This window comes from the organism of the source record quoted next, unplaced genomic scaffold (genome assembly GCF_019419815.1).
Source record: "Pyrus x bretschneideri cultivar Hongxiangsu unplaced genomic scaffold, Pyrus_bretschneideri_v1 Contig31, whole genome shotgun sequence".
In the NCBI taxonomy this organism is placed as follows: domain Eukaryota; kingdom Viridiplantae; phylum Streptophyta; class Magnoliopsida; order Rosales; family Rosaceae; genus Pyrus; species Pyrus x bretschneideri.
The window spans coordinates 5228680-5255324 of record NW_025999624.1 but is presented as its reverse complement, the minus strand read 5'-3'; the positions used below and the strand labels follow the sequence as shown (position 1 = coordinate 5255324).

At 38.0% G+C, this 26645-nt stretch overlaps 2 protein-coding genes and 2 pseudogenes across 2 annotated transcripts; 1 reads left to right on the top strand and 3 right to left on the bottom strand.

The window, feature by feature from the left end:
• The first annotated feature begins 5734 nt into the window (after positions 1–5734).
• LOC103965456 lies at positions 5735–9909 on the top strand (annotated as a pseudogene).
• Positions 9910–10106: 197 nt separating this feature from the next.
• Positions 10107–15944, bottom strand: LOC108868556 (annotated as a pseudogene).
• Positions 15945–19271: 3327 nt separating this feature from the next.
• On the bottom strand, positions 19272–22180 carry LOC103965455 (receptor kinase-like protein Xa21). Its single transcript, XM_018651935.2, has 3 exons — positions 22027–22180; positions 19931–21931; positions 19272–19834 (listed from the first exon to the last, which is right to left on the bottom strand). Exons 1-3 carry the CDS (start codon positions 22178–22180, stop codon positions 19464–19466), a joined length of 2526 nt encoding a protein of 841 aa, XP_018507451.2. The 3' UTR covers positions 19272–19463.
• Positions 22181–22507: 327 nt separating this feature from the next.
• On the bottom strand, positions 22508–23728 carry LOC103965419 (LRR receptor-like serine/threonine-protein kinase EFR). The gene is made up of 2 exons (XM_048590239.1): positions 22841–23728; positions 22508–22669 (listed from the first exon to the last, which is right to left on the bottom strand). Exons 1-2 carry the CDS (start codon positions 23406–23408, stop codon positions 22509–22511), a joined length of 729 nt encoding a protein of 242 aa, XP_048446196.1. The 5' UTR covers positions 23409–23728; the 3' UTR covers position 22508.
• Between the last annotated feature and the right edge of the window lie 2917 nt (positions 23729–26645).

Below are 26645 nucleotides of genomic sequence, written 5' to 3'. Positions count from 1 at the left end.
TTGTCGAAGAATGCAATGACGTCTTGCTCGGCACTCCTCTAAGAGACAGCTCCATTAGCCATCATAAACACATAGCTTGAAGTTGATTTCAAATCATCTGGGTAATCAGCAAAGTTCGCGTCATTGTATCCTTCTAAGACCAAGTTTTCAGTCTTCTTATAAACCAGCATATGAGACTTAGTTTTCTGCAGGTACCTTAGAATTCTTTTCTTAGCATTCCAGTGTGCTTCTCCTGCACCAGACTGGAATCTCCCTAAAAAAAACTGATGGTAAAAGATAGGCCTGGCTTAGTACAAACTTGAGTATTCATTAAGCTCCTTACTAATGATGTGTAATGATTATCCTTCATCATTTCCTTTTCCAAATTATTTATGGGACATTGCTCCTTGCTTAGCTTAGCACTCTTCGATATAGGCATTTCAGTTGTGCCGCATGCTGACATGTTGAATCTCTTTAAAACTTTCTCAATGTAACTTCTCTCTGACAACCCTAACACTATTTTTTTTTTTCTTTTCTCTCTTTTAATCTCGATGCCGATCACATAAGAGGGCTCACTGACTTGGTATCATCTAAGAAAATTAAACTATTTGTAGCCAATAATAAGTCATCAACATTAAGTACCAAAATAATGAAATTGCTCCCACTGACATTCAAGTAAATGCGGGCATCATAAGGGTTTTCCACAAGGCTATGATCCTTAACAACACGATAGAACTTTAAATACCACTGTCTCGACGCTTGTTTTAAACCATAGATTGGTTTTTTCAATATATACACTAAATGCTCTCTCCCTTTCTCCTTCAAACTCTCTGGTTGTGTCGTATATATATACTTTCCTTCAAATCACAATTTAAGAAAGTTGTTTTTAATTCATTTGATGCAAATCAAGTCAAAATGTGCCACCATCGTCATGATTACTTTGAATGCATCTTTCGTTGGTACAAGACTAGAAGTTTCTTTATAATCGGTACCTTCTCTTTGAATGAATCCCTTGGCCACCAATCTGACCTTATGTCTCTTTATATTTTCCCTTTGAGTCTCTCTTGGTCTTCAACACCCGTTTACAACCTTTCGTTTTCATGCCTTCTCTTGGTTCCACTAGTTCCCATACTTTGTTTTCTTCCATTGGTGATAATTCAGACTCCATAGCTTCTAATTGTTTGCTTGCTTTTGGACCCGAGATGGCTTGTTTGAAAGTCCTAGGATCATCGAACTCTGATAAATTAAAATCTGGTTCTGCCAGAGACACAAAATCTGATGAGAATGTTGACTTTCTAACCCTATTTGATTTCCTCAAAAGCATTGGAGCATCACCGACTGCCAAAACTGGTTAGTTTAGTCAGTGGTTGCTGCCATTGGCAGTGCTTCCTCCACATGTGCTTTCTGATTTCCTGCATGTTGTTCATCATTCAACAACACCCCACGTCCCCTGCTTCTTGATTTCCTGATTTTAGTGCCATGCTCCAGTCAGTGGTCATTGCCACTTGGAGCTGCCACCTACACGTACCCTGCATGATCTTTACTTTGCTGCTCACTATGCAACACCACGTCAATATTACAATTGCCATGCTGAATGACACAATCATCATTATAATTACTCTCACTTTCTTCCACTTGATTTGGAAATTCAATCATTGTTGCTGCATTCGGTAATTATTCTACCTTATTCCCCATTTCACCATCTTCCTCAAATTTGAATTTATTAGTTCTAGTGCTTTGATGATTGTCCATCCCTAATTCGATAAAAGCACTTGGTAGATTAGTCCTACAAATCATACTCCTTACCATGTCCATTAGGGTTCTAATTCTTCTCTAAGCCACTTCATTTTTCTCCGGTGTACCAGGGATGATATATTGAGCTACAATTCCATGTTCTTGTAAAAATAAAGCAAAAGGCCTAGGGTGTCTGCCACAGTTTGTGTGCATCTTTCATAGTATAAATCTTGAAAACTTCTAAGGTTTTTGATTTTTCAGAAATCAAATAAATGTAACAGTAGCCTGAAAAATCATCTAAGAAAGTTATGAAATATTTATTTTCTTCAATTATTTGTGTGGGAAAAGGACCACAAATATCTCTATGGATTATTTCTAAAAGTTGTTTGCTCTTAGTTGAACCCTCTTTTCTTTTACATGTCATTTTTCTCGACACAATCAATATAAAATTCAAAATCGTTGAAATTCAATGGAGGCAAGATTTGGTTTTTAATCAAAAGTTCCATTCTAGTTTTTGAAATATGACCAAGTCTCTTGTCCCAAAGATTTGAAGAGTTCTTTGGTCGTGTGGTTTCTTTCTCAATGTTGAAAATATTTTCAGTTTTATTTAATTGAGATTTGAACATACCATCACATAAAGAACCGGTGCATTAATGAGAAGAATTGTTAAAAAAGAAATGTTGAAGCCTTTATTATTCAAAGTAAAATAAAAAACTAGCAAAATCAACTTCAAAATGAAACTAATGTCATTCTAATATACCACGTTATCAAGTTCTAAACAAAAACCAAAATCTAATTTTATCCTAATAGTTCCTATTGCCATGACTTTAACTCTTATTTCATTGTCAAATGAGACTTTTGACTTCATCCTTATTTGGTGGTCTCTCTATTATGAAGTCCTGCAACGAATTTTTTACATGAATAGAAGAGCCAAAGCCAAGCCACCAAGTACTGGTAGCCATATTAGTTAAATTTGATTCAAAACAAGCAAAAAACATTTGAAAAACATTTTTACTTTTATTTGCCTCCTGTTTTGCAAGCCATGCATACTTGGGATAATTTCTCTTCATATGGCCTGCCTTTTGGCAAAAATAACATTTGAAAACGGTAGAATTGTTAAGTTTGAAAGTCCTAGACATGGGAATATTTCTAGCATTTTCTTTCCTGGCACCCTTGGACCCATTTCTTTTGGTACGACCTTGAATATAGTTCACATACTCACCCTTTTCAATTCTCTCCTTTTAATTCTCACTTCCTTCCCAACGCAAATAGAAATTAACTCATTCACATCCCATTTGGCTTTGGCTTGCAAAGCATTGTAAGAAACTTTCAACTGAGTATATGATTCTGGGAGTGAATTCATGATTACATGGACCAAAAAGGTTTCAGAAATTGGTACCTCAAGATTTTTGAGTTTCCAAGCAATGTTGATGACTTTGAGAATATATTGACGCACGCTTCCTTCACCATCATACCTGATTAGTGAGTGAATTCATGAGGTTGCGAGTTTCAGTTTTCTTGGACTCTTCGTACTTTTCCTCAATAGATTTCATGAACTCTTTTGCATTCATTACCTGTGGGAATCCTCCACGAACAACATCAATCATTGTTCGTTGATTATCATAAGCGAGATTCGATTTGATTTTTTCCACTTTTCATACTTTGATCTTTGGCTGGAAGTGCTTCCAATGACAGGTAGCGGGGTTCCTCAATTCTCAATGCTAAATCCATACCCATGACACCCAAAACGATTTCCAAGTCTTGTTTCCATTTCTTATAGTTGACACCAGTGATGGTTCAACAGTGTTGAGGCTCATGGAACTAGGGTTCATGGCAGCAACTTGAAAAGTATTAATCTTTAATCCCCATTCTTTATATCATAGACTCAAGAACCCTTGGATTAACGAGTTATATGTAGATTTTTCTTTAATCATAGCACCTTCACAGCCAACATACGTTTTTCTGTAGTCATTGTTACAACCCTTTGTGGATTGCAAGAAGTAACTGTGTTCATACCTTGGATTGTAAAGTGCCATGCCACTTGAGATCAAAACATAGACTACTGAACATCTTTAGATGATCAGTGACGATGCTTCAATCCCAGTGCCAACACTAATTTTGTATTATTAATGAGAATCATATATATTGCATAGATAGCTTTAGCTATCATATGCATACACATGTTCTCCCTGTATAATACGTAATTAGTATTTAACCTGAAAATTTTAAAAAACAATTCTTTATGATTTCCTCTTAGGGTTAATTGGTATGTGAAAGCTCTAATACCTAATGTAAGATCAATATATGTGGAATAAGTAAATCACAATACCAAATTAACCACTAACCTTGTGACGCCTTTGCTGCAATGAACTAAGGGTTCTTCTACTCTCAACACATACCGAATGCACTGCTACAATCAATGGGGCTTGATATCTTTTTGTGCGTAATTAGTGTGAGAGCAGGGGACCCTATTATATATCCTAAATGGTGGTGTTTGATAAGGATACTTCCCATCATGTAATCCTTATCAAACTATCAAACTGATAACCCTTATTACCAAGAAACCATACTATTCAGTATAGATACATCTACTCATATCAGAATTGCTTTAGCTATATATCAGTCCACATACATTCCTTGATAGCTTACAAGTATAGTCAATCCTAATCTCTTATGATCTCAATCCCTTAAGCACGTGTTAAACAAGTGAGCAGCTCTAACAAAGCTTACAATTCATTCTCGTAATTTCCAGTTTCCTAGGTTTTTATGTTGTCCCTTGGAGCTGCTACTTATGACTACCATCATCAGTCTGCTAAACCCGAGTTTAGGAATCTATTAGACAGTCTTATTTTTGTAAGTTGGCGATTATATGCCCAAGTAAGACCTAAGGAAATCGTGGATTTGTTTGAATACAATGTACCGTCCCAGCGTTGAAAACTAGTAGTGTTTCGCTAATGGAAATGTACCTTGGAATGAATAAGTGTGTAATACTTGTTTTTTGTACCATCCTTACTTTCCAATTGTATTTTGGTGTCATTTCATTTTAATCTTATTTCCTTTCAAACTAGCTAATAATGAAGACATCGAAGAACCTAACGTAAAACATCTGTACAAGCAAAACACAGCTTAGCAACGCGAAGAAAATCATCTACGAGAGTTGTCCAATCCAAGCAGGCCGCATGGGGGGTATTGAAGACAAAACTGCCAAGATCCATATAAAAACTCCAATTTGGCAACTGATGAGCAGTACAATTCTGCTCCCTAAAAACATACTTCAGCTCAACTCACATCTAACCAATTGACTCATCGATGTTTTGCATTTGCTCATAATTGTATCAAGTATGAAGAGGATAATAGCTATCAACCAGATTTTGTTAGATCAAAGTGACAGCAAACACCTTTGTCAATAAAATCTCCTTGTCCCAAATTGGCAGAGAACTCCACCCACACCAATCTTGAACCATCAACATTAAGCTTATACCAACGAATATCAGGAGGTTCCCAAGCACTGGGAGCAGCCTTCTATTAGGTTTATGGGGGAGAACCAACACAAGCTTTCACCCAATTCTCGACTTTTTGCGTGTTTATGAACAAGTATGGAATCTAAAGTGCAAGTTGATTCGTAACTCAATACTTAAAAATCAGGAATCAAGTCAAAATGTTTATTTTTATTGGTAACGCATGCAAATTTGGTCACCTAATATTATCCTAATACAAATATCTTTTGACAAATAAAAAATACATACAAAGATAATTTTGGGTGGTGATATATCCACACACTTCTTTTTACCTTTCACACATCTCTATTATTTCCCAGTTGTCGATCAATTGAAACAATCAAATGACATAAATTAATAAGTGATATGTGAGAAGTAGAAATAAGTGTGTGAATGGGCACAAAACTAAACAGATACCCAAAAATACCACAACATAGAGAGTTGGTCAGTACATTTCAGTTGCAAATGAAAATTACAAACACTGGGATTTGCTCTCTCTATCGCTGAGAGATTCTCTGTGATCAATGGCAATGGCTGGCAATGGCAGTCGTCTGCAAATGCATAACAGCAAGGAGGAGCTTCTTCTGCTTCAGAGAAGTCAGTTTCGACGACAAGCCCTACCGCCGAAACCTCCTCCGAAACGTTTCAGCCTTTCCCGTCTTTAAAAAAGCCTATTCACTCGCTGCAGCCTATCCCTTGCTGGAAACAGTATTCTCAGGTTTATCTCACACAATTACGATTTTTTTCCGTTTTATTTTGAGTTGCATGGTCTGTTTGGTTCCTGAGAAAACGCAGGAAAATTTATAAAATTTTTGAGCTTCTGTAGAGTTTACTGAAATTTAGACGCGAATGCTTTTCATTGATTTGATGAGAAGTTTCTGAGCTAGTCTATTGCTTTTGAATTTTCAAATTGGATCGTATAAATTTGTCTGTGATAATTAGATGATTTGTTGCTTGCCATCTTCCCGAGATAAGAGAATTCCCATATATGTGATGATGCCTGTCGATGCCTTTTGCTGTGATGGTACGGGGCCTCCAAGCATTTTCATTCTTAATTTAATTGTTACACTCTTTTAAACGACGGAGTTTGATTAGCTACAAGGTTGCAGCTAACTATTTTGGTCTCTTCCCAATTCAAGTTATATAAATGTACGTTTCAAAATGTTTCTAAATTTATTTTTTTAATTTAATTTCCTTTCAAGTGAGACAGAAACTCCTTATATGTTGCTCGATTTACTGTTGTTTCAGAATCAAGGCCTTAATTGTATCTCTGAAAGCACTCAAGTTGACATGTGTCCACGGAATTGCAGTTGAGGTTTGGTGGGGAATCATAGAGCGTTTCTCTCCTCTTGCATATGATTGGCCTCTATATGAAGAGCTTTTCAAACTGATATCTGACTCAGGTTAGGTTTGAAGTTGCATGTTGCCTTGTCTTTTCACTCAAATGTTAACTTTTCTTCTAGCAGAAAAGGGGGTGTAACTCTTCCACTTTGGATCATAGAGGTTTGTCTTCTTTGATATTTTGAAATCCCATTTGAAGTTATTAGTCTGGTACAATATACATGGCTGTATTGGAACGCTTAATTAACCCAGTCATACTTTAAGTAACATAACCCATTTGGATGACTAGAGATAGTGTCAAAGTTTTTTCAATTTCGTGCTGTGCAACGTGCTATGGTACTGTGTTCCCCATTAGCATACTTGATTGTAGCTTTGATATGCTTAAAAAGTTTATCAATGCAAACGGATGTGAAAGAAAAGCTATAGTTTGGCCTTCATTACACACCTATCAGTTTGAATCTTGAATCTAGATAAAGAAGTTGACCTCTTCTTTTTTTCCTCCCAGATTGGTGATCAGAATAAGCATATATATTATTGGGACCAAAATGGATTTTCCAATGATGATTATCTTACACTGGGAGTTGACCATGTTCCTCTCTTTTGCGGACGGACTGTCCTCCAATGTTATGAAGATTTCATGTCAAGTTTATCTAAGAAATTTGAATTGTTAATCGGAACTGTAATAGAAGAAATTAGTGTTGGTCTTGGTCCTTCTGGTGAACTTAAGTATGTTACAGTTACACTGGAACTACGAGTATGAAGCCAGTCCAATGATTTCTTATGCAACATTGTTACATTGCTCACACAGATATCCTGCACATCCTTTGGCTGATGGTAGGTGGAAGTTTCCTGGAATCGGTGAATTCCAGTGCTATGACAAGTACATGTATGTTAAAAATCTTTCATTCCTTTGACGGAAATTTGGTTGCTGTTGAATTTTTACTATTTACAACCTTGTTCCTTTTAGGATGGGTGACCTAAAGATGGCTGCACGCAAGGAAGGAAAACCTCAATGGGAAGAGAAGGGACCACAAAAGGCTGGCTGTCACAATAGTCTCCCATCTGAACTTCCTTTCTTTGGAGAGGGAGAGGAAAGCTTTCTTTCTGATTATGGGTGTTTTTTCCTTGTATGAAACTGATGAAAGCAGCTTGCTTAATTATTTCCCATGAAAAATTTCTGCATAGCTAAAGCCTAGTGTAACTTGCATGACATAATTGCTTTTATCATTCTGTTCGTGCACATTTCATCCTCAAACTACCACTTAGAATAAAATGCAAACGCTGAATTGAAGTTGTGTTTCATTAGCCAGGCAACATTTTTGTGTAGGTGCATGTAAACAACATGGACCTGCAATATATATTTTCAATCTTTACTGGAACTTTTCTTATAACTAACTCTATTTGCTTCTAGGGGTTGTACTTGCAGATTGTTTGCTACTTAAGTCTTAACTACTCTTACACAACATGATTAAAAAGTAGATATGTTTTAATGATTTAATATGAAGTCATGACAAGGGAACGGGTTTTTAAGAAACTGCACTAAGGGAACGGGTTTTTAAGAAACTGCACTAAGTTAATTCAATTTGATTAAGAATGAAAATGCATTGATGCTTGTCTTCTAGAGAGAGAAAAAAAAATCATCATAGGATGTACTGGTTAGTAAACTAAGGACACTTGTGGCGTATAAGTGGAAAATTAAATTATATTATGATTCTTTGTCATGCATTACTTGGCATAACATGATTAAACTTATTGGAAAACACTGTGGAGCTTAGGAGATCTGACAATGGTAGGTTGCTCCATCATGCAGATGATATTCTTGCAAAGGCAGCTAACATTCTGAAGAAATATCAAGAAAACATGCAAACTTCAATCATATTGGTGGCTAAAATTGGTGGTATCAGGCGATGGCATACCGTGCTGAACTTATAGCAGGATACTACAACACTGCTGTTAGAGATGGTTATGATCATGTTGCTTCACTTTTGTCTCATCATGGAGCTGCTTTGCATGTTCTGTAAGATTCTAAGTTTGAAGGTTCTGACTGGAATTTTGTTCGTTGTTCAACCTGATAAGTTCACATACTAAATATCTTATTACAGCTGCTTAGAAATGATGGATGGTGATAACCCGCATCCTGTCTTTGTAGCCCAGAAGGATTACTCTAACAGGTACGAGGCCTGTTGATAAATAATGCTTCCTTAGGTTGTTGTTTTCTTGGCACTTATTTTGGACTTACTTTAGATATTTTTTGTATAATTCAAGCTTTTAAGTTACGTAGGACTAGCCCATGCTGCTGTGGTTGGCACGCCAGATCGTGCAGGGTCTCTGGGTTCAACATGGGCTTGGAACGGGCCAATATCAGCTTTTTTAGTATTACAGATATTGGGTATTATTGATCAGTTTATTAGGTTTCTTTTAGTATTTTATAATTCATTATGAGGTAAATCTATAGTTTTAATTGGGTTGTCTTGCCCGGATAATAAAGAAGAAACATATGACAAGTTCATCAATAATCATATTCTGTTTTATTGAAATTTGAAATACAAATTTGATATTAATAAAGAACAAATATAGAATTGAATCACTATACCATATATCAGTATCTTACTACTTTGGATTGGCAGGGTCTGTCCATTTACACCGTTGGGTGGTGGTAGTGGTGGCTATTTGATGGCTTTCTTCAATAAATTGTCTGGCCTTATGCTTTGTTCATTGTATATTTAAAATATTATACAATTCCAATGTTACCTAACATGATTCGATTTGCACCAGATATGGAGTGTTTCAAAGAAAAGGGTACATTTGATTGGGAGAAATACCGATGAACGATTTGACAGGGTAAATTCATCCTTTGCTCAATAACAAAAGAAAATTTCAGGTACCATTTATTTCTATTAGACATATATTGGATATTGCAAATGTCATATAACTAGAAACACATGGCTTCTGATAGCGTTTAATAGTTCACCACTTTTTCTTTTGCCCATTCTGTCCTGCGTATTCACGCGTTTTCTTTTCTCTTGCAGTTTGGTTTATCGCAAACACATGCTAACTGTTACCATTCTCAAGCCGAAGCAGTAAGATCATTTACGTTTTTGAGAATGAATGATAAGATCTTTAGGGCTGAAAATTGGAGTAACTTTGTTCCTTTTGTTAAAGCAGCCAAAAAACCTAACTTACCAGTAAGTTTATTGAACTACCTAGAGGAGCAGCCTCACTGCCCTATAATTTTTTGTCAAGGGCATGTGCAGAAGTGTGTAACTTCCTGATATGTTGACTGAAATAACTTTGTGTTCCCATGATAGGCGTTCTTGACTTGGTAAATTTTTGAAAAGGATTTGGTTGGCTGTAGAAACTGAATGCTTTACTACCAAATATGGCAAGAATAATTGGAATTGCAATTTTGGTACTACTGGTCTCATTGCATTGACAAATCCAGTTACAGCATTTCAATTTTAGGAATATCGTCATATTGTCATATCCGTCACTATGAGAAAATACTATAGTCTTTGCAGATTGAAAACAACAATAAGCAAATGGATCCGAAAATATAGAGAACATAAAGAACTAAGAGTTCGCTCCTCCACAGTTCTTCAAATACTTAGTCTTGATTTTGGTGAGTCTGATTGCAACATCTTTCATGTTAATCCTCTCTCCCGGCAATGCTGCAGAGCAAGCTAAGGCTAATCTCATAACGGATGATAAGCAATCCCTCCTGCTCATGAAATCACCATCTTCCTCCGTCCCAAGTATATCGGCACCCATAACTTCACCTATTGCAGCATCTAGAAATAATGAATCTGCAATCCATTGCTTTAAATCCATTTCCCCAACAAACATCTCGTCTGTTGGCTTCCTTTTTGTGAATGTCTCCAGGAGTACAATACCAAAATTATACACTTCCCCTCTTGTCGAAACGCTTCCTTCCATCCCAAACTCCGCAAAATTTGTATGTGAATTTAATTATGATAAAATGAAAATTATAAGTAAAATTGAGAAAATACATCACCTGGAGCCATATATCCAATTGTGGCTAAGGTTATGGTTTCTGTCATCGAATCTCCACCGCCGATGAGTCTTGCAATGCCAAAATCAGCAACATGTGCAACCATATCATCATCTAGTAGTATATTGCTTGGTTTCTCATCACAATGAATGATAGGTATTGAGTAACCATGATGAAGATATTCCAGTGCCAATGCAACATCTTTCATTATGTCTAACCTCTGCACCACAGTCATGGAGCGGTTTGGAGAATCCAACCACTTTTCGAGGCTTCCGTTAGGCATCAATTGAAGTATCAGGGCTTTGAAATCAAGTTCATCGCAGCAACTTATGATCTTAATAAGATTCCAGTGACGGATATTGCTTAGCATTTCACATTCCTTATCAAAACTATTGCTTAGCATTTCACATTCAATATCGCCGTAAATTGAAAACCTTGATGGCGATATCTAACTCGTCTGAAAGTGTTCCTCTGTATACTAAGCCAAAACCCTCCGTGCCTAGTAAGTTACTCTCATGAAATCCATTTGCTGCCTTTACAAGTTCTAGGGGCGAAACCCTTATCCAAAGAACTTGATGTAGTGAGGCAGTTTCTCTAACAACTTTGACATTCCTTTTCTTGCATAGTATCATAATAAATGCAGCGGCCGCTAGGAGTATTACTGATATGACCCTTGAGATGATATATTTAGCTTTCTTCCAATTTGGCTTAACTTTTGTTCTATTTTTGCACAGTGGAACATGAAGTCGGGAAGCACCGCAGAGTGAACTATTTGATACAAATGAATCAGCAGAGAAGTTTCTGAAAGGCCCGCTGGTTGGAATTTCTCCTTGGAGTTTGTTGAAAGACAAATTCAGATGCTTGAGATACAAGAGTGCTTCCAATGACTTTGGGATCACTCCAGATAGATTGTTTTTGGACAAATCCATGAATTCTAGGCTTAATAAGGTTTTAAATGAACTGGGAATAAGGCCTTCTAAATAATTGTTTGCCAAGCATCAATTGTCAAATTATTCGAGCGCAAGTTAAGGTACTCGAGGTTTTTCAAGGAACAGAGCGTGCTAGGAAGAAACCCGGTAAATGAGTTTTAGCTCATGTCCAGCTCCCAGAGCTTGGAAGCATTGGAGAGGTTAGGGAGTAGTCCGGCCACGAGGTTATTTTGGGCTAGGTTAAGGAGTTCTAGGTTTGGAACATTAAGACCTATGTTTGTTGGGAGGCCACCTGATAACTGATTAAAAGAAAGCCCTATTTTTCTTATCGTGGACTTATTGAAGAGTTTGAATGGGATGACACCATTGAGATTATTAATCTCCAGTCCCAAAGTCTCTAACTGTGGAAGATCACCAATCTCATCCGGTATTATACCTGTCACAATTTCAGCACGTTCATATTAACTTTGTAACTTCAATTTAACTAAAAGCTAAAAACAAATTGATTATGAAACGCCCCCAAATTTATTACCAGTTAAATTATTCTCAGTAAGAATAATGTCGGTTAAGTAGGTCAAATTGCCAAGACTTTTGGGTATGCTTCCACGGAAATTGTTAGATAGAAATGAGATTTCACGAAGCTCTTTGCATTGGCATTGCCACAGTTTGGAGGGAATCAGACCGTCAAGCTAGTTTCCATCCAAATAAAGTCGTTGAATACTCGAAAGATGCTGACTTATATTATCCGAAAGACTGCCACTCATGTTGTTGTTGCTCAAAGCCAAAGTAGTCAAAGAAGATATGTTAAGGACAGGCACAAAAGCAGAGCCTATTAGGGCATTGTACTGCACAAACAACTTCTCCAGCTAACCTAAACTACTTGTCTCGTTCGGAAGTTCTATAAAATCAATCCGTGTATATTGTTAAAATCATGTATACATATATAGGAGCAGCTTCTTAGTGGGAATCCCGTTGTATCGTAGCAAAAGTGGGATACATTCTAAGGACCATGTACTCACTATATAGGATCTCTTTTTTGCTCTAGAATACAAGGGTCTCACAAGGTAAATACGATCCTATGATAGTCCTCTCATCTCATTTTTTGTTGAAGTTGAACAAGATCCTAGCTAAGAATGGGCTTGTGTGTGTGTGTGTGTGTGTGTGTATCTATGTATGTATGTATGTATGTAACAAAACTTAAGTCATACAGTATACCTTCAAACTTGTTGTCATCAAGGTATATGCCCTTCACCATTGTTAAGTTGCCGATTTCCCTTGGTATGCTACCTGTTAAATATGTGCATGCATGCCAACAAAAAAGAAGGGAAAAGAAACAAACGAGATGATTGTTATACATTTTATAATATAGATGTTAATGTAATGGAGCAAGCAACACTAATTTATATGCCTAGGTGGTTGGTAATGGTGCTACGTACGTACCTGATAGTTGGTTACTTCTCAGATCAATTTCTTCGAGTGCATGACGGGTTAATCTCTATTTTGTGGTACTAAGAGGGTCTTATTCAAGATATGCTCGTGAAGGAGATCATTGATCGTGGTACTAAGAGGGGGATCTCTATTTTGTGGATGATGTCAGTACATGATGGGTTAATCTTCCCAAGGAGCCGTTGATCACAAGCGGCATCATATAAGGTTGTGGCATCACCGTTTGGATCATCCATCTTTTAGTTAATTACAGCATATGTTTCCGGATTTATTTGTTGGTTGTTCAATTTCAGACTTTAAATGTGACACTTGCATACTTGCCAAGAGTCGTCGTGTTTCTTATCCATTGAATTCTAATAAAAGTGTTATTCCTTTTGGTCTTGTTCATCTGGTATTGGGGACCATCTCCAATTACTACTTCATCTGGTATTAGGTGGTTTGTTACTTTCATAGATGATTGCACACGGATGACATGGTTATACCTTCTTAAGCATAAAAGTGATGTGTTTTTGACCTTTAAGACATTCCACACCATGGTTCAGACACAGTTTTCTTCTAAAATTTAGATTTTGCATTTTAATAATGGCAATGAATATGTTAGTAGTGATTTTACACATTGTTTAACTAATCACGGAATCTTCCACGAGACTACTTGTCTTCAGACTCCTCAACAAAATGGGGTGGCTGAGTGCAAAAACCATCATCTATTAAAAATGGCTAGATCACTATTGATTGGGGCGCATGTTCCCCGCTCATTTTAAAAAATTGCTCTTCAAACTACCACTTACCATATCAACCGCATGCCATCCAGGGTATTGGATTTTCTTACACTTTACAAGTGCTTGCTACATTCATGCCTCTATTGTCCATTTTGATGCTTCCACCACGAGTTTTTGGATGTGTCGCATTTGTTCATCTACATAAAAATCAATGGACGAAACTTGACTCGTGTGCTCTCCGTTGTATTTTTATGGGGTATAGATTACATTAGAAAGGGTACTATTGCTACCACCCTCATTCCTGTCGGATGTAGACTACCATAGATGTTAATTTTTCCGAGTACGAGATGTATTACTCTTCGACTTCTTCCAACCTTACTTTTCAGGGGGAGACACTGCATGACGAGCAGGATTGGACCATGGATGTTACCATTAATCTTTTGTTGCCATTGCTAGCTTAGCCAGCAATCGAGCCTACATTGGCTGCATTGCCAGCCCAACCAACAGAAGCAGCATCGTTGCCTATGGAACCACCGGCAGGCACGGCAGTGCTATCCTCACCCACAGCAACAGTTCTGCCACTTGCCTATCTTGAGAGGTCTACTGATACTACTTCCCCTCATCTCCAAATATAGTACCACCAGATGACCATCCTCCTGAGAATATTCATGAGGGAAGCTCTATTATCCTTGTTGAATTATCCGATATTTCGAATTATTAGTTACCTTTCAGGCACAACCACGGAAAGCCACCCAATCAATATTCACCAAAAACAACGAAAGGCTCTAAATGCCCCATTGCCAACTATGTGTCATCACATAAATTATTGGAGCTCGACAAAGCTTTTGTACAACAAATATCCAATGATAGCACACCTAGTTCATTGAAAGAGGCACTATATGATGATCAAAGGACCAAGGCAATGGAGGAAGAAATGGATGCACTTCAGAAAAATCAAACATGGGATTTAGTTCCGTTACCCCGAGGAAAGAATACAGACGGATGTCGATGGGTACAAGTATAAAGTTGATGGGTCCATTGAACGATACAAAGCACGATTAGTGGTCAAGGGATATACTCAGATGTATGGTGTTGATTATACAGTAACATTTTCCCCAGTAGCAAAGATTAATACGATAAAAGTGTTACTTTCGTTGGCAGCTAACTTGGATTGGCCATTACAACAATTTGATGTGAAAAATGCTTTCTTACATGGTAATCTTAAAGAAGAAGTGTATATGGATATTCCTCCTGGTTATGCATCGGTTTCACAACCCAAAGTGGTGTGCAAGTTGAATAAGGCATTGTATGGATTAGAACAATCACCTCGGGCATGGTTCGATAGGTTCCGGTCGGCTATGAGGAAATATGGGTTCATGTAGAGTAATTCCGAGCATACACTTTTCTTGAAAAGTCAAATGGGTAAATTGATGGCACGTATTATTTATGTGGATGATATGATTGTTAAGGGTGATGATAAAGAGGAAATCTCAAGGCTGAAAGATTACCTAGCAACTGAGTTCGAGATGAAGGATCTTGGTCGATTGAAATATTTCTTGGGGATAGAAGTAGCTCAATCTAAACAGGGTATATTTCTACCTCAAAGAAAATATGTTCTAGACTTGTTAGCTGAAACTGGAATGCTTGATTGTTAACTGGCTTACACTCCCATTGTCCAAAATCACCACCTTACCATGCACCCTGTTCAAGTTCCTACTAACAGAGATCGTTATCAAAGGTATATGTAGTAAGTGTTGGTAGTCAGTTCATGCATTCCACGAATGATACACATATGGGTGTGGTTGAATGCATTCTACGATATAAAGTCATCCTCGGGTAGAGGCATCATGTTTTCCAAGAATGGTCATTGCTAGATAGAAGGTTATACTGATGCAGATTGGGCAAGGAACATTACTAATCGGCGGTCCACATCTGAATACTTTACATTTGTGGGGGGAAATTTAGTGACTTGGCAGAGTAAGAAACAGAAAGTGGTTGCTTTATCAAGTGCAGAGGCGGAATATAAAGGTATGGCAAAAGGAGTATGTGAACTATTATGGCTTCGAAGGTTACTTGCAGAGCTTAGGTGTCCTTCAAAGTTGGCATCCAATTTGTTTTGTGATAATAAAGCAGCTATTGCTATCTCACACAATCCAATCCAACATGATCCTATAAAACATGTGGAAGTTGACAGACACTTCAATAAGGAGAAGTTGAATGGGAATATTATTCAATTCCTGTTCCTAAAGTCAAAGGATCAATTAGCGGACATCTTAACTAAAGTTGCAAGTCAAGCGTTCTACAACTCTCTCGTCAAGTTGGGCATGAACGACATTTATGCACTAACTTGAGGGGGAATGTTGGAGAGTTGACCTTTGTAATTAGTTTAGTTACCTGTTTGGGTCCTTGTAATCAGGATGTAATTAGGATATATGTTCTTTCCTTGTAAATCAATTTTATACAATATATATTTTCCTCCTTGGTGAGAAGAATAATAAGACAGAATTAAACCCTAAGATAAGGCCTAATTAGCATGGTATTAGAACCAAGGAATAGGCACATACTGTATTGCCACGTGATGGATGGGTCCCCTTGGCCCCGCACGATGATAGTGGTCCCTTGGCCCTACGTGTAGGGTGAGTCCCCTTGACTTTACGTGGTTGTCCATGTGTGGATCTCCCATGTGTGACCCACTAATTGGGTCTCACGTAAGGAGGCATGTTGAAATGTCCCACATCGATCGTATCTATGAGAAAAGAAGAGTTTTAAATATGTTAACCCCACTCCCACATCGACAGTATCGGTGTTGTTGAAAATGGGTATCTCTCTGATAATTCTGCGTTGTTGACGACTACATACACATTGAGAATTTAGCTTATGTCTTTGTGTCTGATTTACTAAGAGTAAGAAGTAACGAGAGAAGGAAATGGATCAATTTTCAAATTTTTGCACTTTGTTTGTTCTTATAAGAAGGAAATCAGTTGTTCCAACCTTATCTTCCAACTCTCTATTTTCCAATTGTATTTTGGTGTCATTCCATTTTAATCTTAGTTCCATTCAAATGAAGACATTTGAAGAACCTAACGTAAAACATCTGTACAAGCAAAACGCAACTTAGCAATGCCAAGAAAATCATCTACGAGAGTTGATCCAATCTAGGCAGGCTGTATAGGGGGTTATTGAAGACAAAGATGCCAAGATCCATATTAAAACTCCAATTTGGCAACTGATGAGCAACACAATTCCGCTCCCTGAAAACATGCTTCATGCTTCAGCTCAGCTCACATCTAACCAATTGACTCATCAATGTTTTGCATCTGCTCACAATTGTATCAAGTATCAAGAGGATAATAGCTATCAACTAGATTTTGTTAGAACAAAGTGACAACAAACACTTGTGTCAATAAAATCCCCTTGTCCCAAATTGCCAGAGAACTCCATCCGTATCAATCTTGAACCATCAACACTAAGCTTATACCAACGAATATCAGGAGGTTCCCAAGCAATGGAAGCAACCTTCTATTAGGTTTATGGGGGAGAACCAACTCAAGCTTTCACCCTGTTCTCGACTTTTTGCGTGTTTACTAACAAACATGGAATCTAAAGGGCTAGTTGATTCGTAACTCAATACTTGAAAATCATGAATCAAATCAAAATGTTTATTTTTTATTGGTAACACATTTGTAAATTTGGTTTAAAAATTTAGTTACTTGATATTATCCTATTGCAAGTATCTTTTGACAAATAAAAAATACAAAGAAAGATAATTTTGGGTGGTGATATTCATATACCCATTTTTACCTTTCACACACCTCCATTATTTCCCGACTATCAATCAATTAAAATAGTCAAATGACATAAATTAATAAGTGATGTGTGAGAAGTAGAAATAAGTGTGTGAAGGCCATAACTGTAGCTCTAAAAGCACTCAAGGTTGCAAAATGTTTCTAAATCTTTTTTTTTTTTAATTTAGTTTCCTTTCAATTGAGACAGAAACTCCTTATATGTTGCTTGATTTACAGTTGTTTCAGAACCAAGGCCTTAATCTGAAAGCACTCAAGTTGGCATGTGTCCATGGAATTGCAGTTGAGGTTTGGTGGGGAATCATAGAGCGTCTTTCTCCTCTTGCATATGATTGGTCTCTATATGAAGAGCTTTTCAAACTGATTTCTGACTCAGGTTAGGTTTGAAGTTGCATGTTGCCTTATCTTTTCACTCAAACGTTAACTCTTCTTCTAGCAGAAAAGGGGGTGTTACTCTTCCACTTTGGATCATAGAGGTTTGTCTTCTTTGATATTTTGAAATCCCATTTGAAGTTAGTCTGGTACAATGCACATGGCCGTATTGCAAAGCTTAATTTACCTGGTCATACTATAACCCATTTGGATGACTAGAGATAATATCAATGTTTCTTCTATTTCGTGCTCTGCAACGTGCTATAGTATTGTGTTCCCCATTAGCATACTTGATTTTAGCTTTGATGTGGCTAAAAAGTTTATCAATGCAAAGGAATGTGAAAGAAAAACTATAGTTTGGCCTTCATTACAAACCTATCAGTTTGAATCTTGAATCTAGATAAAGAAGTTGACCTCTTCTTTTTTCCTCCTAGATTGGTGATCAGAATAAGCATATATATTATTGGGACCAAAATGGATTTTCCAAAGATGATTATCTTACACTGGGAGTCGATCATGTTCCTCTCTTTTGCGAACGGACTGCCAATGATTTCTTATGCAACATTGTTACATTGTTAGGAAGATTTCATGTCAAGTTCTGCTAAGAAATTTGAATTCTTAATCGGAACTGTAATAGAAGAAATTAGTGTTGGTCTTGGTCCTTCTGGTGAACTTAAGTATGTTATAGTTGCACTAGAACTATGAGTATGAAGCCAGTCCAATGATTTCTTATGCAACATTGTTACATTGCTCACACAGATAACCTACACATCGTTTTGGTGATGGTAGCTGGAAGTTTCCTGGAATCGGTGAATTCCAGTGCTATGAGAAGTACATGTATCTTAAAAATTTTTCATTCCTCTGACGGAAATTTGGTTGCTATTGAATTTTTACTATTTACAACCATGTTCCTTTTAGGATGGGTGACCTAAAGATGGCCGTACGCAAGGAAGGAAAACCTCTGTGGGAAGAGAAGGGACCACAAAAGGTTGGCTGTTACAACACTCCCATCTGAAGTCCCTTTCTTTGGAGAGGGAGAGGAAAGCTTTCTTTCTGATTATGGGTGTTTTTTTCCTTGTATGAAACAAATTAAAGCAGCTTACTTAAAAATTTCTGCATGTAAACAATATGGGCCTGCAATATATATTTTAAATCTTTAGGGCTGAAAATTGGAGTAACTTCGTTCCTTTTGTTAAAAAGATGAGAACAAATTGGTAAAGCAGCCAAAAAACGCAACTTACCAGTAAGTTTATTGAACTACCTAAAGGAGCAGCCTCAATGCCCTATAATTTTTTGTCAAGGGCATGTGTACAAGTTTGTAACTTCCTTATATGTTGATTGAAATAAGTTTGTGTTCCCATGACAGGCATTCTTGAGCTGGAAGTGTAAATTTTTTGAAATGGATTTGGTTGGCCGTAGAAACTGAATGCTTTACTACCAAATATGGGAAAAATAATTGGAATTGCAATTTTGGTACTACTGGTCTCATTGCATTGACAAATCCATGTACGACATTTCAATTTTAGGAATATCGTCATCTTCTCATATCCGTCACTATGAGAAAATAATATAGTCTTTGCAAATTGAAAACAACAATAAGAAAATGGATCCGAAAATATGGAGAACAAAGAGAACTAAGAGTTCACTCCTCCACAGTCCTTCAGATACTTCGTCTTGATTTTGGTGAGTGTGATTGCGGCATCTTTCATGTTAATCCTCTCTCCTGGCAATGCTGTAGAGCAAGCTAAAGCTAATCTCATAACGGATAATAAGCAATCCCTTCTGCTCACAAAATCACTATCTTCCTCCACCCCAAGTATATCGGCATCCACAACTTCACCTATTGCAGCATCTGGAAATAACGAATCTGCAATCCATTGCTTTAAATCCATTTCCCCAACAAACATCTCATCTGTTGGCTTCCTTTTTGTGAATGTCTCCATGAGTACAATACCAAAACTATACACATCCCCTCTTGTCGAAACGCTTCCTTCCATCCCAAACTCTGCAAAATTTGTATGTGAATTTACTTATAAATGATAAAAAGAAAATTATAACTCCTAATAAGACCAACGTATACAAAATTGAGAAAATACATCACCTGGAGCCATATATCCAATTGTGGCTAGGGTCATGGTTTCTGTCATCGAATCTGCACTGCCGATGAGTCTTGCAATGCCAAAATCAGCAACATGTGCAACCAAATCATCATCTAGTAGTATATTGCTTGGTTTCACATCACAATGAACGATAGGTATCGAGTAACCATGATGAAGATATTCTAGTGCCAATGCAACATCTTTCATTATGTCTAACCTCTGTAGGATAGTCATGGAGCAGTTTGGAGAATACAACCAGTTTTCGAGGCTTCCATTAGGCATCAATTGAAGTATCAGGGCTTTGAAATCAAGTTCATCACAACAACTTATGATTTTAATAAGATTCCGGTGACGGAGATTGCTTAGCATTTCACATTCCTTATCAAAACTCTTGAATGCCCCTTCTAGCTGTAAATTAAATACCTTGACGGCAATATCTATCCCGTCTAAAAGTGTTCCTCTGTATACTGAGCCAAAACCCCCCGTGCCTAGTAAGTTACTCTCATGAAATCCATTTGTTGCCCTTACAAGTTCTAGGCGCGAAACTCTTCTCCAAAGAACTTGATGTAGCGAGGCAGTTTCTCTAACAACTTCGACATTCCTTTTCTTGCATAGTATCAGAATCAATGCAGCGGCTGCTAGCAGTATTACTGATATGACCCCTGAGATGATATATTTAGCTTTTCTCCAATTTGGCTTAACTTTTGTTCTATTTTTGCATAGTGGAACATGGAGTCGGGAAGCACTGCAGAGTGCACCGTTTGGTACAAATGAATCAGCAGAGAAGTTTCTGAAAGGCCCGCCGGTTGGAATTTCTCCTTGGAGTTTGTTGAAAGACAAATTCAGATACTTCAGATACAAGAGTGCTTCCAATGACTTTGGGATCACTCCAGATAGATTGTTTTTGGACAAGTCCAAGAATTCTAGGCTTAGCAAGGTTTTAAATGAATTGGGAATAGGGCCTTCTAAATAATTGTTTGCCAAGGACAAATTAATCATATTTTGAAGACCACCAATGCTACCGGGAATGTTTCTGGAGAAGTGGTTATTTGATAAATCCATATCCACCACATCTTTCAACTTTCCTATGTCTTCTGAGAGTGGTCCAACTAGAGAATTGGATGACAAGTTTAGGTGCAATATATACTTAAGTTCCCACAAGGAAGATGGTATTGTAGAAGTTAACAAATTGGACCCTAATGATAGACTTCTTAGAGCTACTGACAAAGTACCCAAACAGGAAGGAATAGAACCAGTGAGCCGATTACCACCCAAACGTAAATCGGCTAGGTTGTTTAGTTGACAGAGTTCATACGGGATATGTCCTTGCAGTACGTTATCATTCAAATACAAAGCTTGGAGATTTTGTAGCCTTTGTATTGAAGTTGGAATTGCTCCACTCAACTGATTGTTTCCCAGGTCTAATGCTATCAAGCTGCTCAAGTTGCCAATGTCAACTGGAATGTTACCCCTGATGTTGGAAATGCTTAAATCAACATACAGGAGTGACGTAGAGAGATTGCCACGAGAAGCTGGAATCGTGGTGTTTAGAGGATTATCTCCCAAGTATAATCCTGTCAAATTTCTATGGTTAAACAAGCAAGAGAAAGTGCTTGCTGCTTGTGGAGTAGAAGCATCAATCGTCAAATGATTCGAGTAAAAGGAAAGATACTCGAGGTTTTTCAACGAACAGAGTGTGATAGGAAGAAACCCGGTAAATGTGTTTAAACCCATGTCTAGCTCCCTGAGCTTGGAAGCATTGGAGAGGTTAGGGAGTGGTCCAGCCATAAGGTTATTTTGGGCTACAAAAAGGAATTCTAGGTTTGGGACGTGAAGACCTATGTTTGCTGGGAGGCTACCTGAGAGCTGATTAATAGAAACCTCTATTACTTTTATCATGGAGTTGTTGAAGAGTTTGGATGGGATGACGCCACTGAGACTATTAGTATGCAGTGTCAATATCTCTAAATGTGGAAGATCGCCAATGTCATCTGGTATTGTACCTGTCACGATTTCAGAACGTTTGTATTAACTTTGTAACTTCATTCAACTAAAAACTAAAAACAAATTGATTATGAAACGCCCCCAAATTTATTACCTGTTAAATTATTATCACCAAGACGAATCTCGGTTAAGTAGGTCAAATTGCCAAGACATTTGGGTATAGGCCCGTGAAGCTGGTTTTGACCGAAATTAATTACTCGAATACTCGAGAGATGCTCACACATATTTTCCGGAAGACTGCCACTCATTTTGTTTCCGTATAGACTGAAAGTAGTCAAAGAAGAAATGTTGAGGACAGGCACAAAAGCAGAGCCTTTTAGGGCATTGTCCTGCACAAACAAGTCCTCCAGCAGACCTAATCTGCCTATCTCGTTCGGAAGTTCTATAAAATCAATGCATTTATATTGTTAAAATCATGTATACATATATAGGAGCAGCTTCTTAGTGGGAATCCTGTTGTACCGTAGCAAAAGTGGGATGCATTCTAAGGACCATGTACTCACTATATATGACCTCTGTTTTGCTCTAGAATATGATGGTCTTACACGGTAAATATACGATCCTACAATAGTCCTTTCATCTCATTTTTTGATGAAGTTGAACAAGATCCCAGCTAAGAAGGGTCTTATATATATATATAACAAAACCTAAGTCATACAGTATACCTTCGAACTTGTTGTCGTCAAGGTGTATGCCCTTCACCATTGTTAAGTTGCCGATTTCTCTGGGTATGCTACCTGTTAAATATGTGCATGCATGCCAACAAAAAAGAAGGGAAAAAAACAAACGAGATGATTGCTATACATTTTATAATATAGAGTTAAAATGTAACATAGATGTTAAATGTAACGAAGCAAGCAACACTAATTTATATGCCTAGGTGGTTGGTAATAGTGCTACGTACGTACCTGATAGTTGGTTACTACTCATATCAATTATTTTGAGTGCAGATAAGTTGAAGATAGCAGCGGGTATGAAACCAGAGAAGCCGTTATCCAACAATTTGAAGGTTTGAAGTTTAGGGAAGGACCCAAACCACGAAGGAATGGTTCCCATAAAGTTGTTGTTTTGAAAGTTAATCGCCTTCAACCGGCGCAAACGAGACAGTTCTTGGGGTAGGGGACCATGAAAACTATTATTCTCAAGGCCCAACTCAACGAGAAATGAGAGGTTGCCTAGATGCGGAGGAATAACCCCGGCAAGACCCATGTACGAGAGATTTAAGGCTGTGACTCTGTGGTGGTGAGCACCACAGCTAACACCAACCCATTTGCAAATGTCGGAATTGGAGTCAGAGGACCAGTTGGCTGTCAAGATGTTTTGAGGGTCACTAGTGATGTGAGCTTTGAGAGCAAGGAGCGCAGACTGATCTGTGCTGAAATTGGTATGAGCTATTGCTAATGCATCTGCAGTTAAGTAATTAGCCATAATCATCATAAAGATATAACACAAGCAGTAGTGTATCATCGACAACATTTTCGACAATAGGAAATTACTTCTCTCCTCCGTATATACGCACACACTGGGTATATGCTCTCTATAATTGTAGTAGTTTTCGTCTTTCAGCTTTAATTCGAGAGAAAACTTGAACTCATTATATAGGGAAGCAAGTTGGTGTTACCAAGACTTATGCACGACTCAGACTTGCCCGGCTTCAACGTTGAAGTAAGGAGGACTTAGACCTAACTTATTCCACTAAAGTTCCACTGTCTAGTGTGCACTAATTGCTCTACCAACTTAAACTTTATTTGATCCCATATAATCTCTATCTACATCCGACTTAAATTTTAAATGTTAATTGTTTTTTATACCCTATTACTTAATTACCACTAAGTACAAGATGACATTAATAAAACTAAAATTTATTAATAAACCCACAACCAATAATCAAACCCTAACATAGAGAAAAACAAGCTCTTTTTGAACAATTATCAAACTAAAGTATGAATTGATTTATCCAAGTTTGATTTCAATTTTTTTTTAGGAATTAGAAACAAAATCAGCGCCTTTTCCAAAGTATAATTACTAGTCGAAACATATATGAGATTTTCAATATTAAAGTCTGGCTACTTGTGTGAATGTCACGCTTTCTTTTCGTTTCATTCGTGAAGGGTGGAGGCTATTGAAGATCAACACCAGCCCAATTGGTGTTTGGATCCTAGAAAAGTCTAGCAAATACAAGCAGCAAGCTTGGAAGGTAGAAGCTTCTAGAAGGCTTTGTCCAGCTGCAAATGAACTAGACCATTCTAGTTCAAATTTGCATGATAAAGTCGGTGTGCATGCATAATAAGCTAGAAGGTTCTAGCAGCTTGTAGTATTGTATGGATATTGCAAAGCCTATGTCGGTGATGGTGCAATGCATGATAAGTAGCTAGAGAGTTCTATGTTTAAAGTCGGCAAACATGCCCTATAAATATGGGTGTGGTGCTATCAACAAATCAACAAATCAACAAGCAAGCTTGTAAGCAAGCAAGCAAGTGAGAGTGAGAAGAAAGAATAGTCTTGTAAGAGTGTGAGTGTTCTAGAGTTTGTCTCTAGAAAGTGAGTGAGTGTCATCATAGCTTCTCAAGAGTGTCTTTGATAGTTTGTGTTGTAATATTTTGTTTGTGTAATACAAGTAATTTGTTTACTTGTATTGTCTCTCCAACACTTGTGCTAGAGTTGTGTACTCTAAGTTTTTTTTCAACAATTGGTATCAGAGCGGTACGATCAGGGACCGTCTCTATTGAAGCTTTTGAGAATCGTGAAAAGTTTAGTACTTCGCAAGATTATTCGTTAATCTTGTTCGGCTTATCGAAGCTCTGCCGACACGATGGGAGATCTTCAAGTTGTTGGAGTAATCAAGAAGTTGAACAACAAAAATTACAACACGTGGGCGACGTGTATGGAGTCTTACCTACAAGGCCAAGATCTTTGGGATGTCGTCGACGGTAATGAAGTTACGCAGCCAGAAGAAGACACCACCGGCGCTTTGAGGAAGTGGAAGATCAAGGCAGGTAAGGCCATGTTTGCCTTAAAAACCACAGTTGAAGATGACATGTTGGAGCACATACGGAAGGCCAAGACACCAAAAGAAGCGTGGGACACCTTCGCCACACTCTTTTCAAAGAGGAACGATACAAGATTGCAGCTTCTCGAGAACGAGCTATTATCAGTGGCCCAAAGGGACATGACGATTGCGCAGTATTTCCACAAGGTAAAGTCTATTTGCCGTGAAATTTCTGAATTAGATCCTAGTGCTGGCATTGTAGAATCCAAGATAAAAAGAATAATTATCCATGGATTGAGACTCGAATATCGAGGCTTCGTTGCCGCTGTACAAGGATGGCTGACCCAACCATCACTTGTTGAGTTTGAGAATTTGCTTGCCGATCAAGAAGCTTTGGCAAAGCAAATGGGAGGGGTCTCGTTAAAAGGTGAGGAGGAAGCGTTCTACACCAAAAGTAAAGGCAGCTTTAAGCAGCGTGCTGGTGGTAGATCTAAAAGAAATGGTGACAAGGAAAAAGGTCATCAAGGAGGATGGAGTTCTCGGCCAGGGGGAGCTCCGAAGTATCACGGCAACCGTGGTCAGTCCCAGAATAATAAAAGATTTGAGGGCAAGTGTTACAATTGTGGAAAGAATGGCCACATGGTGAAGGATTGCTGGTTCAAAAGGCTTGCAGAAAGTAATGTCGCCAACTCAGAGAAGAAAAGTGAAGATGATTGGGACGTCATTGCGTCTCTAGCCCTGGAGGAAGAATGGGACGGTAAAGCATCTATTGCTACAGAGAAGAAAGAGTCAGCTCTCACAGCAACAAGTCTGGAATCAATTGACTACCAGAATGATTGGATCGTGGATTCAGGCTGCTCAAACCATATGACAGGTGATGAGAAAAAGTTACAAAGTCTGACTGAGTACAAAGGAGGCCGCTTAGTGGTGACGGCTAATGACTCGAGGCTACCGATTGCTCACATCGGTAAAACAGTAATTGAGCCCCGATACAGCACTAACCATGTCCCGCTTCAAGATGTCTACCATGTTCCAGGTATGAAGAAAAATCTGCTTTCAGTGCCGCAACTGACGTTGTTGGGAAATTATGTCTTGTTTGGTCCACGAGATGTGAAGGTGTATCGACACCTCAAGATCTTAGGGACGCCAAAAATGGAGGGACGGCGACTGCAGTCAGTCTATGTAATGTCAGCAGAAATTGCATACATAGACAAGACAAGGAAGAACGAGACAGCAGATTTATGGCACATGAGATTGGGACACGTTAGCTATCACAAGCTAAATGTGATGATGAAGAAGTCAATGCTTAAGGGGCTACCTCAGCTTGACGTGAGAACAGACACGGTTTGTGCAGGATGCCAGTATGGTAAAGCACATCAACTACCATACGAAGAGTCGAAGTTTAAAGCGAAAGAGGCGTTGAAGTTGGTTCATTCTAATGTGTTCGGGCCCGTCAAGCAACCATCGATAAGTGGGATGCGGTACATGGTGACGTTCATTGATGACTTCTCGAGGTATGTGTGGGTTTTCTTTATGAAAGAAAAATCTGAAACATTTTCAAAATTTAAAGAGTTTAAGGAGACAATTGAAAGAGAAGTAGGAAAGAAGATCCGTTGCATACGCACAGATAATGGAGGAGAATATACCTCGAATGAGTTTTCCCAGTATCTACAAGAATGTAGAATACGTCACCAGTTCACATGTGCCAATACTCCACAACAGAA